General features: G+C 41.8%; 1 protein-coding gene across 1 annotated transcript; it reads right to left on the bottom strand.

The window, feature by feature from the left end:
• Positions 1–13311: 13311 nt before the first annotated feature.
• LOC138905186 (uncharacterized) lies at positions 13312–13755 on the bottom strand. Its single transcript, XM_070193691.1, has one exon. It carries the CDS (start codon positions 13753–13755, stop codon positions 13312–13314), a length of 444 nt encoding a protein of 147 aa, XP_070049792.1.
• Positions 13756–16793: the final 3038 nt, after the last annotated feature.

Below are 16793 nucleotides of genomic sequence, written 5' to 3'. Positions count from 1 at the left end.
CACACAAGCCAAAACTCGACTCGGCTCCGAAACATCCAATCTAAAAAACTTGTTGGCCAAGGTCTAAACATCCAATGCTAATGGCCTCTCCATTGCCGGTAGATATGCTAAATTGCCCAAGCTCTCCGCCTTGCGACTCAAGGCATCGACCACCACATTGGCCTTCCCGAGATGATATAGAATGGTGATATCATAGTCCTTAAGCAACTCTAACCACCTCTGCTACCGCAAGTTAAGATCCTTCTATTTGAACTGATGTTGTAGATTCCGATGGTCGGTATAGACCTCACAAGGGACACCGTACAAATAGTGCCGCCAAATGTTCAAGGCATGAACAATAGCTGCTAACTCAAGGTCGTAGGTAGGATAGTTCTTCTCATACACCTTCAGCTGTCTAGAAGCGTAAGCAATCACCCTACCATCCTGCATCAACACCGCGCCGAGGCCAATACGCGACACATCACAGTACATAGTATAAGACCCCGACCCCGTAGGCAATACCAACACTGGGGTTGTAGTCAAAGCTGTCTTGAGCTTATGAAACCTCTCTTCACACTTCTCGGTCCACATGAACGGAGCACCCTTCTAGGTCAATCTGGTCATAGGTGCAGCAATAAATGAGAAACACTCTATGAATCGACGGTAATACCCTGCCAAACCAAGAAACTCCGAATCTGAGTAGCTGAAGACGGTCTAGGCCAACTCTGCACTACTTTAATCTTCTTCGGATCTACCTTGATTGCCTCACTTGGCACCACAAGGACCAAAAATGCTACCAAATCAAGCCTGAATTCACACTTTGAAAATTGTGCATATAACTTCTTTTTTCTTAAGGTCTGAAGCACGTTCCTCAAGTGCTGCTCATGATCCTCTCGGCTCCGGGAGTACACCAAGATGTCGTCAATAAACACAATGACGCATGAGCCAAGATAGGGCTGGAATACACTGTTCATCAAGTGCATGAATGTTGCTGGGGCGTTGGTTAGCCCAAATGACATCACAAGGAACTCGTAATGACCATACCGAGTCCTGACGGCAGTTTTTGAGATATCTGGCTCCTGGATCTTCAATTGATGATAGCCTGAACTCAAGTCAATCTTTGAGAACACCCTGGCACCCTGAAAATGATCAAATAGGTCATCAATGCGTAGCAATGGATACCTGTTCTTCATTGTCACCTTGTTCAACTGACAATAATCAATACACATGCGCATAGAACCATCCTTCTTCTTTACAAACAAGACCGGAGCACCCCAAGGTGATACACTAGGCCGAATAAAACCCTTATCAAGCAATACTTGCAACTGCTCCTTTAACTTCTTTAACTCCGCCGGGGTCATATGATATGGTGGAATAGAAATGGGCTGAGTGCCCGATAACAAATCAATACCAAAGTCGATATCCCTGTCGGGCGGCATGCTTGGAAGATCCACTGGAAATATATCTAGATAATCCCTCACTACCGGAACTGACTTAACAGTAGGAGTATCAACACTGACATCCCTCACATAGGCTAGATAAGTATTACATCTACTGAGCCTTTAGAAATAAGATAACCCTGTTAGGAAAGTAATCTAATGCACCCCTCCACTCTAACCGTGGTAAACCTGGCATAGCCAGTGTCACAGTCTTGGCGTGACAATCAAGAATAGTATGATAGAGCGACAACCAATCCATGCCTAAAATAAAATCAAAATCTACCATAATCAGCAACAATAGATTGACTCTGGTCTCAAAACCACCAAGAACAACTAAACACGACCGATACACACAGTCAATGACAATGGAATCTCCCGCATGCATGGATACAAAAATAGGAGAACTCAAAGAATCACGGTATATACCCAAATATGGAGCAAAGTAAGATGATACATAGGAAAAAGTGGAGCCTGGATCAAATAAGACCGATGCATCTCTATGGAAAACCGGAATAATACCTGTGATAACTGAGTCGGACACAATTGCCTCCATCCTAGCAGGAAGAGCATAGTATCTGACCTGGCCTCCCACTCTAAGGTGATCTCTACCTGTCCAACCTCCACCTCTAGCTGGCTGTGTAGGTAGAGTGGAAATTGGTGCGGTAACCATGGTCTGAGAAGCCTGAGTATCCGGTAGAATACGTAGAATCCAAGTAGTCTATGGAGGCGCATCCCTTCTAAGTCTGGGGCAATCCCTCACCATATGACGAGTGTCACCACGCTTAAAACAAGCTCTCAAAGGACGTGGCAGCTGGAACTGGCTCGGGCCCGGTCACTTGGACTGACTGCTAAAAACACCCCGTGTAGGAGGCACACTAGACACTGGCGGTGCATAATGGAGAACCTGAGGCCTGGGAGTGGTCGGAGTACCTCTGGAAGCTGGAAGTGCTGAATGAACAGAGCGGCTTACATAGCCTCTACAATGACGGGCTGCAACTAGGGCACGGGCACCACTATATGTGCAGAATCTCGAGGCCTCTTGGCCTCCCTCTCCTTTCTCTCTCGGGCCCACTTACCCTCCAATCCCCTAGCGATCTCCACAGCCAGCTGGTAAGGGATGTCCATCTCCAACTCTCAGGCCATGCTGAATCTAATACTAGGGTTAAGCCCCTGGATAAATCGGCAAACTCGCTCGGTGACAGTAGCAACCAAGCCTGGTGCATGCCTGAACAAATCATTGTACCGGACTGCATACTCCGATACGGTCATAGAACCCTGGCACAACTGATCAAACTTTGTGCACCATGCATCCCTAAGACTCTGGGGAACAAACTACCTCATGAACATATCTGAGAACTGAGCCCAAGTGAGTGAAGCTACCTTGGCCGGACTACCCAACTCATACGCTCGCCACCACTGATAAGTCGCTCCCTTAAGGTGGAACGTAGTGAAAGCAACCCTACTAGACTATGTAATACCCATAGTACGGAGGATACGATGGCATTCTTCAAGAAAACCCCGAGCATCCTCTGAAGCCAAACCACTAAAAGTAGGAGGGTGGTACTTCTTGTACCTCTCGAGCCTGAGCTGCTCCCCCTCAGAAGCTGCTGCTATGACCTCGGGCTGAATTAGAGTGACCGGCTGCACTGGTACCGGCTACACTGGTATGACCTCTAGGATCTGTTCAACCTGGACCCGCTACTCTTGGGTGCAAGTGACGAGAGTCTATGCTCCTCCCCCGTCCTGAGATGTGGCAGGAGCAAGTGGTATCAACCCTGCCTGAGCTAGAGTGCCAAATATGCTAAAAACACTAGGCGAGGGTCTCCTGAAGAGTTGGGACAGTAACAGGCGCATCAGATGCCTGCCCTCCAACTGGAGCTAGTGGTGGCTCCTCTATAGCAGCTCGGGCCATTGCTTTGGCTGCACCCCGTGCCCGTCCTCAGCCTTTACCCCGGCCCCGGCCTCTCGCGGCTCTAGCAGGGTGCGCGGGTGTTTGATCATTAGATCCAACTATGTGTGTCCTCACCATCTGTGAGAGAATAGAAAAATAGAGATTTAGAATTTCGAAGTCAACAATTTCGCACGACAAGGAATCAAAGAAGTGAAGCTTTTCCTAACATTTCCATAGCCTCCCGAAGATAAGTACAAACGTCTCCGTACCGATCCGCTAGACTCTACTAAACATGCTTGTGACTCGTAGCACCTGTGAACCTAGAGCTCTGATACCAGCTTGTCACGACTACAACTTCCCTCTGTAGGACTTCGTGACGGTACCTAATCTCTGAGACTAGGTAAGGCTAACAAACATGCGGAATTAACTGAAACAATAATTAAGTCTCAAACTCAGCAGCTATATAAAGCAAACGTTGCAACTCAGCAAATACAAATCCCGAGACCAGCGAAATACAAGTCACAAGCTATAAGTAGAAATACTGGATAATCCTATACATCAATATCTATATATGAAAAGATAATGCATAAAGAGATCTAGAGGGAGGGGGACTCCGAGGCCTGCGGACATCGGCAGGTATACCTTGAAGTCTCCGCAGCAGAATCCTAACTAATGCTTGGGCTGATAGGAAGTACCTGGATTTGCACAAAAAGATATACAGAGAAGGACCATAGCTCACACCTGCGAGCCAGCTTGTGCGGAGAAGGAGACCGTACCTGCGGTCCTGCCCAAGGCCTCCTCCTCCAATTCCACTTCTGTGCAAGCTGGTCCGTACCTGCGAGCCCAGCCCTTGGCTCTCCTTTTTGCTTCTGCCCTTCACCTTCCGCACCTGCGATTCTGCACCTGCAGTCAATCCCTCCGCAGGTGCGATGACACAAGCAAGTCTGGGACTTCAGCAGTGAAGTTAAGTCCAAAATTGGTCCGAATTCAATCCGTTTCACACCGGGGCCCCCGGGACCCCGTCCGAATATACCAAAAGGTTTCAAACACACTTAAAGGATCTACGCGAGACCAAGAATCACATCAAACAATATTGATTCTATGAATCACAACCCAAATTCAAGCTTATGAACTTCCGAATTCCGAAACCAATGCCGATTCATATCAAACTAACTTTTATTGACTTCAAATTTTGCACACAAGTCATAAATGATATTACAGACCTATTCCAACTTTTGGAATAGGAATCCGACCTTGATATCAATAAAGTCAACTCACTGTCAAACTTTCCAAATCTTCCAAACCTTCAACTTTCTAATCTTCGCCAATTCACGCCGAAATGACCTATGGAACTTCAAATCAACATCCGGACACCCTCCTAAGTATAAAATTATCATACGGAACTATTGAAACCGTTAAAACTCCATTCCGGAGTCGTCTACATAAAAATTAAACTACGGTCAACTCTTACAACTTAAACCACCAACTTAGGGACTATGTGTCCCATTCCACTTTGAAACTCACCCGAAACCAAAATCAAATACTCCGACAAGTCACGTAACCAAAATATAACACAAAGGAGGCAATAAATAGGGGATCGGGGTTAAAATACTCAAAACGACCAGCCGGATCATTACAATATAGCCTTCCTAGGAAATGGTTGGCTTTGGACTGAATCTTCTTCAAGTTGGTATTGCATATATGGGTTCTTTGTTTCATAGGTAGAAAAATTAGAAACTGTTTAAAATATAAAAATGACTTTCCAATTGCATCATAAGTTGTTGTGAGATTGTTATACACAGTTACACACCAACAATATATTGAAGCAGAACTTTTCACCTAGTTCCTATTTTGAGAGTCAAAGGTTTTCTTCTTTAATACTAGTATGCATGTTTTTTTCTTTTTTCATTTATGTATCAATCTAGACGGATTAGTAGCTTACATATTTTCTCTTGTAGCATATGGTGTTACTTCTTGGCATTGGGCTATATAAACAAGGTTTTTCACTTCTAAGAACTCTGGTTGTTACTTGCTACTATATTTATATAGGTGATTTTGACAATAAAAAGTGGAACATGTTCTTTACTATTATAAAATACATCATAGTGTTGCCATGATGAGCTTGACTTTCAGAATTATGAAGGCTGCCCAATTCAAGCTTCTAAATGATTTGAGAAAAACAATCATCGCACACTACAAAGTTGGAAGTGTATTACTTTAGAGTACTTAAAGTAAATCACTTTGGTAAACTCCAGTTTATCTTCTCTCTGAATGAGCTAGACACAAAAACTTGAAGTTGGCCTTGAACGTATATTTAGTTCCATTCCTTCCCTCAAAACTCCCCGTTTACTAAAAATTGTAGGAATTAGAACCAGATTTCCAAGAGCTTCTCCACTGCTAGTGGCAGTAACCGGTTAATTCTAAGCATATGAAAGATACAATTCAGTAGTTTTAATGCTAACTTGCAGGGTAGCCAAAGATGTGGTGACATTTAAAAGTTGAGCTTGGCTCAATAGGCTTAACAATGCACTAAACAATGACATATATTTAAAATTATAATCCATCTAGATATATCTGCTTATGGCTGTTGTAATTTTATCCATATGAGGATTCAATAACTCTTCAAAATTCATACTTGTAATGTCAGTTACTACCTTCACTGGTTAGCTCAGATATTAAAGTTGGTCAAGACGCACATTCCACAAAGGGATGAACATTCATCTGCGATTCACAAGTTGATCTGCTAGCACCAGGAAAGAATGGAGAATGAACAACGTTAAAAGAGCTAACAGAGGCATACAAGTAATATTAGTATAATAGTATTTACCCCGCTAATAGAGTTGATTGATAGATATAACGGTATTTAAACTGCGTAGTATCCAAATATTCTTGTATCTATGTTGATATATATCTTTACTAACCACTAAGATGCATCTTGGCACATCAAATGCTAAGAAAGCCCTATGTATGAATGAGTTATTCAGTTAACATGACATCCAATTGCGAACTCGATCCTTAGTTAATATGATAACTTCAATGCATATTGAATTTTATGACACAAACAATGGTCCCCGAGTTCCTGCAATGACTGATTATTTTGGTTTCACAATGGCTTCTTTAAATGAAAATAGAAGTGTATTTGCAAATTAGAACCATTTCACAAAAAAATAAAAAAAAATAAAAAAGACGAACACACACACACAAAGCATAGCGGAGTAAAGCTTTACCTACATTTCTGTAAAACTGTTGACAATTTACCTTCACAGGTTGATTTGCTAGTTTCAGAAAATAATGGCGGATGACCAACATTAAAAGAGTTAACAGCAGCATAAAGGTAGTGTCAGTATTTACCCCTCCATGAATACCATTTCATTTTCAACTAAAAGAACAAAAGTGAAACCCCTAACATTCCCACGTGTCAGCCGTGGATCATATACATCAAACTGTACCCGAGCCAAAGAATCTAAATGACATGTGCTGGCACAGCAGGCAAAAGCACTGGAAAAGCTTCAACTGGCACATCTCCAGCTAATTCTCGAGCCTTCTTGCGTTGTGAATTAGCTACAGACGCCATTTCAAAAACTGCATAACAAAGGGCCTCACGTGAGTCCTTTCTGATCTCGGACTGACCCCTTTTGTGAACCAATAATCTATGTTTTTTGGCCACTTTGGCTCTTATCAGCAGCCTCATCCGGCATTAGTAAACTGTATAAAATACAATCCCATCTGATTCAAAACAACCTCAAAGGTCGTTGATTTAATCTTATCAATGGCCATCGTTTCACTACTGCATTTTCAATAAAATTCCATTCCTCTTCCTAGCTCCCGATCATATAAAACATAACCTGAAAGTAAGTTTTTGAAGTTTCGCATACAGTTCCTTAAGTTGACGTGCTGCAAGTAAGATGCAATATGTTTCTGTATTACCTTCAAGTTTTGCTTTCAATCTGCTCACTTTTAACGGATCCAAAAAAGTGAATTGTATGTTTTAGAACATATGTTGTCGACATTATACTCTATCTTTATAAAACATTAAATATAGAGACTTCCTGTAATATTCTGGCCTAACAAAGTCGATTACCATTGGTATGAATTTGCATTAGAATAGACTAATACACTGCCTTAGGTTTTGAACAGAATATGCAGTAGTTTCAGAATATTTGCAGACATGTCCTCTAACGATTATTCTTCACAAAAAAAAAAAGCAGAATAAACAGGATAAAAATTGAAATGAATTTCGCATTCAAAGAGTAGACAATATCACTTCAGCTGCAGTACAAATGTATTTTACAGAACCTTATTGGTTACATACAACTACTTGAAAATCAATTCCTCGCTATGAGATTAGAACTATCGAATATATCTTGTACAAATATTGAATGGTTTAAATTATTCAGAAATTTGAACTTTACCAACACATTCATTCAACAATCGATTAGTTCAAATAACTAACATGTTTCATAAAAAGATATTAACAAAAAGAGTAAACTAATTACTGATTAAATTAATGATTCATAAAGATGAATTTAGATCAATATTTATACAATTTTACTCCAAAATGAACTTGCCCAAGTAATAAAAATTTATCCTTTCTAAACTTACTTAGCTAAAAAAATATATAATTGCGTAGCTAAGGTCATTTCAGTACAGTCAATCATGGATTTTATTCTTTTTTAACCACTTGATGAACCTTATTGCTAAAGAGTTGACAATTGAAGTCGTCATTGATGCCTTATCTGCCAATATTCTAGCTTCCCATTATTTGTTTTCTAAATATATTTACTTTGAACAATGACTTCAGTTTATCGATTTTTTTGGGTACAAAATTTGTTATTCTCATGTAAATGCGCTTCACCTTACTTTAAACATAGACTATAATAACCCGAAAGGAATTTCGAACATGATTATTATATTTATAAGCCCAAAATAAATTTTCTATCCAAAATGAATTTACTTTATTAAGCTCCAAAAAAGTTTGCACAACTACAATTATTTTTAAGAAAAAAAATGAAGTGAAGTGTGATATGATTGGAGTTTGCCATTGGTTAAGTCTATTTATATTTGTAGCGATTTCGTCACAACTTGTTAATTTTCCTAAATTTGTTTCACGTTCTCGGGGGAGGAAACTCTTGAAATGAAACTAACCTTTTAATATTTATTTTAATATTGCACTACTTGTTTACCTGTAAAACGGTACAGTTTAATTTATGTGTGGTTTCTAGACAAGTGAACTAATTTGATCCTGAAATAAAGAAACGACTGAAGACATATATGATACTTAGCCTTAGAATGTAGATGAAATAGCAGAGTTGACGAATTTGGGAACAAGTTTTCGGGAACAACAATGATGAGATCAAAAGCAAGAAAGTAAAACTATATTAAGCTTTTTATAGAATGTAGTATAATTTAGCCAGAAAATTCATGTCTTCTACAATGATAACTGAGCCCTCTATTTATAGTTGTGTCTAGGGAAGGAGGCCCTAGGATCGTGCCTCCTTTAATGTCAATTATGAGGGCCATTGATGAAGATGTAACAATGGACATAAATGCTAAATTTCCTATAACGGATTGTCACTCTTAATGCTGCAAAATATTCCCTATTAAATGCTACCAGACGCAAAGCATTTAATACACTTTTATGAATATTTTCTTCCGCTAGCCAGCAGAATAGCTGCGTTCGGTGGCCATCTCCGTCTTGAGTTCCACGTGTCCTTTCTTTAGATGATCACGTGTTATATCGTATTTTACCCTATACAGATAGTCTTCCTACTTTTTGGTGACATAATTTTGTGTTACCGGGAAGTTGGTAGAAATACTCTTTTGGCGGAAATTACTATAACTCCCTCTGCAGTCCTCTGACGGTTGATTAGACGTACGTTTCTCCGCATTTAATGCCCCGAACATGCGTCATCCCACGATTCAGCATAGCTTTTTTCGATTATCGAGGTAATCATGGCCATGAATTCATCCGCCAAAATTTTACTTATACGCATCATTCTTCTCCTATGCATTTCATAATTTCTCGAACTTCTAACTTGCATCTTTGTTTTCCATCTTTTCTCTAATTCTTTTCGAACCAAAACCTTTTCCTTTCTCTATTCAAATGGCCTACTCTTCAAAGCGGGCTAGTTCTTCAAAGAGCAAGAACAAAGCCAAGGACTTTGCTCCTCCAACGGTAGGTTCCATCATCCCCAGAAGTCTTAACACCACAAAATACTTCGAAGAGAAATTCACTCTGCTAACCCTCGCTCATGGGTTGTCACTAGGTATCCTTCTTCAATTCCTTTCAGTATTCCTATTATGAAGGAAGACTGTCACTGCCATGAGTTGCACATCATTGCTCTTGATATATCGGAGCGAGTGACTCTTCCCAAGGAAGGTTTTACATATTTTTACATGTATCCCTTTACTTTGGGTGCATTTTTTTTGAGTGGAGAGCTTGATTCAGTGATTGCGGAGTTTTGCCTTCGCTACCAAGTGTGCTTGGCACAGGTAAGTCCTTCAGCATAGAGGATGGTTGCCTGCCTTCGACACTTGTGCCAGGAGACTGGAGAAGAGCTAACATTAGCTCGTATGATGAACCTTTACTCCCCCAAGATTTTTCAGGGGGTATGATAAACCTCTACAAACGTGGCCACCATGCTCTGTTGACTAGTATAGATGATGATAACGACCATGGGTGGACGGAACAGCTTCGTTACAATTGCCATCAATCATATCATTCCGTCAACGGCTTCATCCTTTCTGGCCGCTGGAACCGTACTCGTAAGTCCTCCATTTAGTATATTTTCTTTCACTAAATAATCTTCCATGACCGTATTGATTCTTCATCCTTCGTATGTTTCAGCAACTCGATGGACCTCACCGGTGGTGTAAGGCTTGGACCAGTGGGTTCAGAAGATCTTGGACATTACGACGCTCGAAACTCGTTTGTGGAAAGAACTGGCCCTTAAGTACATGTGGAAGGCCAAAAATCATGGTAATTTGAACTTACTTTGCCTCCATTTTTTATGTGAAGAACTTGGTTGAACCTTTCTAACTTGTTCACGAAATTAGGTCTACCTGCAGGCTCAGTTGTTGTCCCAGAGGAGGACATCTTGGTTGATCCTGCTGATGCAGTGAGGCTGCTTCAGGAGGCACTTACTCGAACAGGTATCTCCGGGCTTGTTTCGGGCGCAAATGTTTCACCCAGGGTCACCGTCCGGAGAATAAGCAACCAAAAAGAAAAGTGTTCTTCCACGGCTGGAGAAAAGAATAACAATTATTGCCCCTGAGTCGTCTCTGGAAGTTGTGATCACTAGCCCTCCTTTCGGTCTGGTCATAGACATCGTGGTGGTCGACGATAATGGAGAAGCCAGTGATGATGGGGCTTCTCTACACAGAAGGCGACATTCATCATCAACTCAATAGAATGCTCCCTATGCTGAGTTAACTACTCCAACCGAATACGATGTCTCGATGCTCTGGGGGGGATTCGATTTGGTAGAAAATGCCAACTCTCACTATCGAGTTCCAACTGATGTGCCGGGTACTGCGGGGATGAGTGTCGAGTCCCTGCCGTCTTTGGTTGGCGAGCACCCAACTACCAGCACTGCACTTGATGCAAGTACTTCACATCCTTCAACTTTATCAGCTTTATCCCCACCTTCATCAACACCAGCAACTGCTACATCATCTCCACCAGCTGCATCCGACCACAAAAAGGGTACTCATCTTCCCCAGTCCCCAGTTCATAGGAATCTGGGGCAAAATTATGCTACCCCTTCTGAAGATCCACAGAGGAGGATGAGTGTTATTCTTTCGGTCTCTACCGGGTGCAATTTGCTTTCCCGACCGATGGAGCTTGATAATTATCTGAAGCCTTTGGCTTCAAAAATAGAATGGGAAAAGATCCAAGCACTCTCGGGAGAGTGTTTGTTGAAAAATTTCATGCACAATGCCGCAGCGGCGCGTTCCTTTTTTTCTTTGTTGTTTCTTCGACTTTTGTATGAATGTATTCTAAGTTTTACTTCTCTTGTTTTGTAGGCCAACTTTCTTACTTCCAAGGTCCTTCAGAGGTTGATCCATGATAAAGAAGAACTTTCTTCTGCTCGGGACCAACTTTTGGCAGAGCGGGAGCAAAGTGTTATTCGCCTCTCGGAATTGGAAGCCAAAGCTGCTGAGGCTGTTGCATTGGAGGCTCGTTTGCAGCAAAGTGGGCAAGATGTGGTAACCCTTAGCCAAGAAATTGGCCCGCTAAGGGTTAGATTTGACGAGGCCAAGGCCAAATAGGATGAAGTCCATGACGTCATTCTTGCTGCAACCGAGCACGAGGCTACCACTGCTAAAAATTGATTGAATTAGAAGCAACCTTGGACTCCAAAATCGAAGAGCTTGCTGCTATGGAGGCGAAGTGTGCCCAGTTGGAAGAGAAGTACAAAAAGACTATCGAGCATAAAAGGCTCTTTAGTTCAACTGTCCACGACCTTGATGTTAGCCTCCAATCTGTTAGGTCCACCCGAAAAAGCCTCTCTGATGAGGTAACCCAACTCAAAGAAAAACTCAAGCGTTGAGAGGCTTCCGTCATTGTTGTAAAAACTTATGCCATGTACAGCATGAGGAGAAAAACCTTGGAAGATGCCAAAGCAGGCATCCTTGTCCTTGATGCCGAAATTGCTAGGGCCCGAGAGCTTGAGTTGGCTCTTAAGAATGGACTCCCAATGCATTCTGATGCTTCTGGTTCTTCTGGTTCCAGCTCCGAGTTTTTGGGAACTAAAGAGGAATCGGAGGATGATGATGCTGAAGACCAAACTGGAGAAAATGTCGAGCCATCGGCGAGACCACCTACTTCTCCCGAGGATGCGGACACTTCTATTCCTCCTGGTTCTGGAGATGTTACAGTTTAGCTTTTCTTTTCTTTTTCCCACCGTTGTATCATTGCCATTTTTGGCACGTTTTTGTAAATAAAGACATATTTTTGCTCAAGTATTGTTTGAGTCTTACTTTTGTTTGAGTATCTATGCAAGTTTTTAACTTTTGCACTTGTTTAAGAATTTTGCACATACTTTCATTTCGCGTTTTGCTATGTGTAGTATCGGATGCACTCTCTTTGAAATACTTTGGTTCCGAGCATTATCCCTTTTACACAAGGGTTTCTATAAGTATTTGTACAAGTTTACTTTTCTGCGTCCTTTCGGGTGCATTTTCCCCGAAGGCATTTTGATTCCAGGCATAAATTTTTCCGAAACCGACCCTTTAACGTGAGAGTTTTTATAAGAGAGGTCCCTCTTATGTTTACGATGCTCTTGAAGGAGGACGTCTCTTGTTCATTACGACACTAACATTTGAAGTACTTGTTTAACTTTCAAATAACAAAGTTGATTCATCGTTCATACAAGAAACAAGATAAAAACAAAAGGGATTTCATTTCATTTAATTCCTTCTATTTTCAAAAGTGCAAAAGCATTTGATATGCTGAAAAGAAATTGCCATTACTTGTGGCTATCTTGTACAACTTGTTTCTATGGGGCTGGCTGCACAGTCCCCGGTCCCGATGATGCATTCTGTTTCCAAATTTTCATTTTCGGTCGACGTGGCAGTCAGTGTTACCGTATCCTTATATCATCCCCCTAGTGTTCAAATGCGAAGAATGCGAATTGGAACACTGGAAGTCTTGCGCCTTCAAATATTCCACCAATGAATTGCTAGATAATTCTTAACTCAGCAACACAACCTACTTCCCCTTAGGAATCTATGATATCGAGCAAAAGACAGGGTAACCTTTGTCTGATAGCAAACTTAACTTCCCAATGGAAATTTGCTATCGAGCCAAAGATTATATAACTGTCCCCGAATGGAAGCTTGTTTGTTTGCTTTGCTATCGGAGGTCTTGTTGCTATTGTCTTCGTAGTAGTCTTTCTATCGCTGCCTCATTTAAAACCTTGTCAGAAAATCCCAATTGAGACAAAAACTAAACGAAGGAAAAAAGAGTGCAACACATACTTTCCGCTCAGATAATGTTCATCAGCAATAATATCTTTTGAAGTGTGCCACATTCCAGTTGCTAGGCAACTTATCTCCATTCTGGTTCTCCACCTCGTACGAACCTTTTCCGGTGATAGCTGAAATCCGGTAGGGACCTTCCCACATTGGACCCAGCTTCCCCGCGTTAAGCTCCCGAGTATTTTGAGTTACTTTTCTCAGTACCAAATCTCCTACTTTGAAATAACGGAAATTGGCTCTTCGATTATAATATCGCTCCATTCTCTGCTTTTGAGCTACCATTCTTACACGCGCCAAGTCCATGTGTTCCTCGAGCAGTTCCAAGTTGATTAACATTGATTCGTTATTCGATTCTTCATCTACCTGGAAATATCTCAAGGTGGGTTCCCCCACTTCCACCGGGATTAGAGCTTCTGCGCCGTACACAAGGAAAAAAGGAGTTTCTCCTGTGCTCGACTTAGCCATCATTCGGTAGGCCCATAAAACTCCGTGTAATTCTTTGGGCCAATTTCCTTTTGTCGGTTTCAACCTTTTCTTGAGGTTTTGAACAATCACTTTTTTTGTTGACCCCGCTTGACCGTTTGCGCTCGAATGATAAGGTGAAGAGGTGATCCTCTTTATCTTCAAATCTTCAAGAAACTTTATAATTTTTTCTATGCTATCTCTTTTGGTATTCCGAACCTGCAAATTATATTTTCCCACAGGAAGTCGACCACTTCGCATTCTCCGATCTTCTGATAAGGACTTGCTTCCACCCATTTAGAAAAATAGCCAATCAAAATTAAAAGAAACCTTACCTTTCCAGGAGCCGGCGGTAGCGGTCCGACGATATCCATCCCCCATTTCATGAACAACCATGGGGACAGAACCGAATATAAGTGTTATGGGGTTTATGTATTAGTGGTGCATAGCGTTGGCACTTATCACATTTTCGTACGAAGTCTTTGGCGTCTTGTTCCATGCGGGGCTAGTAATATCCTTCACGGACTAATTTCAGCACCAAAGAATCTGCACCCGAGTGGTTGCCGCATATCCCTTCATGGACCTCTCTCATGACGTAATTAGCTTCTGACGCTCCTAAGCATCGGGCCAACGCGCCTTGGAAGGATTTTCTATACAATTGGCCTTTCTTAAAGCTATAACGTGCAGCTTTGGCGTGTAACGCCCGAGATGCTTTCAGGTCTTCGGACAACTTCCCGTTCTCGAGATAGTCGATTATTTCATTTCTCCAGTCCTAGACCAAACTAGTCGAATTCACCTCATAGTAACCATCCATATCTAGGACTGAATTCATCAGTTGTACTATCGTCCCTTATTTCGACCCCTTGATTTCTGTCGATGACCCCAAGTTTGCCAATGCATCTGCTTACGTGTTATCCTCCCTCGGGATATGAGTAATTGACCACTCCCAGAATCGTTCCAACAAAGCCTGGACCTTTACCACATATTGTTGCATACGTTCCTCTTTGGTGTCAAAGATCCCGTATACCTGATTTACCACCAACTACGAATCACATTTGATTTCGATGCCCTTAGAGTTAAGTCCTCGGGCCAATTCGAGCCATGCAATCAAAGCTTCGTACTCTGCTTCATTGTTAGTTAAAGGGATCGTTCTGATGGCTTGCCTTAAGGTTTCCCCCGAAGGTGTGATTAAAACTATTCCGAGTCCGGACCCTTTTACATTGGAAGCTTCGTCCATAAACAAGGTCTAAACCCCCGATGTCAATTCTGACACCATTATTGCCTCCTTGGTTGCCAGAGGCAATAGTCCCGAACTGAAATCGGCCACGAAGTCAGCCAAAACTTGCGACTTAATTGCAGTCCCCGGTTTATACTCTATGTTGAACTCGCTTATTTCGACGGCTTGTTTGGCCAATCTACCCTAGAGCTCAGGTTTATGGAGGATGTTACACAAAGGGAAAGTAGTCACCACAACTATTAAGTGTCATTGGAAGTAGGGCCTCAACTTTCGAGCGGCAACTACGAGAGCTAAGGCCAGTTTTTTCAAATGCGGATAGCGAGTTTCTACTCCCGTTAAAATTTTGCTAACGTAATAAATGGTAGATTGTGTACCTTCGTCCTCTCGGACTAAAACTGCACTTACTGCAACTTCTGAAACTGTGAGGTAGACTAGCAATGTTTCACCTTCTATTGGTTTCGAGAGCAATGAAGGGCTTGACAAGTACTTCTTCAAGTCCTTAAAGGCTTGCTGACACTCCGATGTCCATTCGAAATTGTTTTTATTTTTGAGCAGTGTGAAGAAGCGATGGCATTTTTTCGACGATCGGAAAATGAACCAACTAAAAACTACTAGTCTCCCTGTGAGCCTCTGGACTTCTTTCACGTTTGAAAATTGATCTGGGATATCTACTATGGCCTTGATTTTGTCTCAATTACCCTTTGGGAGACCAGGAATCCCAGGAACTTACCAGAACTGACCTTGAACGCGCACTTCACGGGGTTAAGTTTCATGTTATGCTTCCTCAAGATGTTGAATGTTTCTTGCAAATGCTTAATGTGGTCATATGCATTCAAAGACTTAACGACCATATCACCTATATATACTTCCATAGTCTTTCCTATTTGCTTTTCATACATCTTATTCATGAGTCATTGATAAGTGACTCCAGTGTTTTTCAACCCGAAAGGCATCACATTGTAACAATATATATCAAAATTCGTTATAAACAAAGTCTTTTCTTGATCTTCTGGGTTCATCTTGATACCCAGAATAAGCATCGAGGAAACTCATTAACTCGTGCCCGGCCGTGGCATCGAGTCTTTCGGGCACGCCTTATTAAGATCCTTATAGTCTACGCATATGCAAAATTTATTATTTTTCTTAGAAACTACTACTACATTAGCTAGCCAGTCCGGATATCTTACCTCTCGGATTGAACCGATATTGAGTAGGCGGGTTACCTCTTCTTTGACGAATTTATTCCTGGCTTTAGCAATAGGGCGTTGATTTTGTCTTACCGGAGGTATGTTGGGTCCAAGCTTAACTTGTGCACGGCTACCTCCGTCGGGATACCTGTCATATCCTCATGCGACCATGCAAAACAATCGGCGTTAATCTTAAGAAATTCAATATAAGCAGACCTGAGCTCTGGGTGCAGTCCTATTCCCAAATGGAATTTCCTTTCTAGGAATTCTTCAAACAACACAACTTGCTCTAGTTCCTCCGCCGTGGACTTCGTTAAGTCCGTATCTTCTGGAACTTGAAAATACCTTGGCACCTGATATTGTTCGGATTCCTCTGTCCCCGGGCTAACTTCCTCTAGTTCGGGGGTAGGTGCCGATTTCTGTAATTTCTATGACGCGTGCTCCTTTCCTTTACTACTAGAGACTAAAATTGCATTCATCTCCCTTTCTGCCGGTTGACCATCCCTTATCTACTTGATCACCCCAGGCATTGGAAATTTCAACACTTGGTGATACGTTGAAGGCATAGCTTTCATCTCGTGTAACCATGGCCTTCCCAGGATGATATTGTATCCCAT

Source organism: Nicotiana tomentosiformis, chromosome 2, assembly GCF_000390325.3.
Source record: "Nicotiana tomentosiformis chromosome 2, ASM39032v3, whole genome shotgun sequence".
NCBI classification, from domain to species: Eukaryota; Viridiplantae; Streptophyta; class Magnoliopsida; order Solanales; family Solanaceae; genus Nicotiana; species Nicotiana tomentosiformis.
Note: the sequence above shows the minus strand (reverse complement) of the source record. Positions and strands in the feature narration are given on the sequence as shown.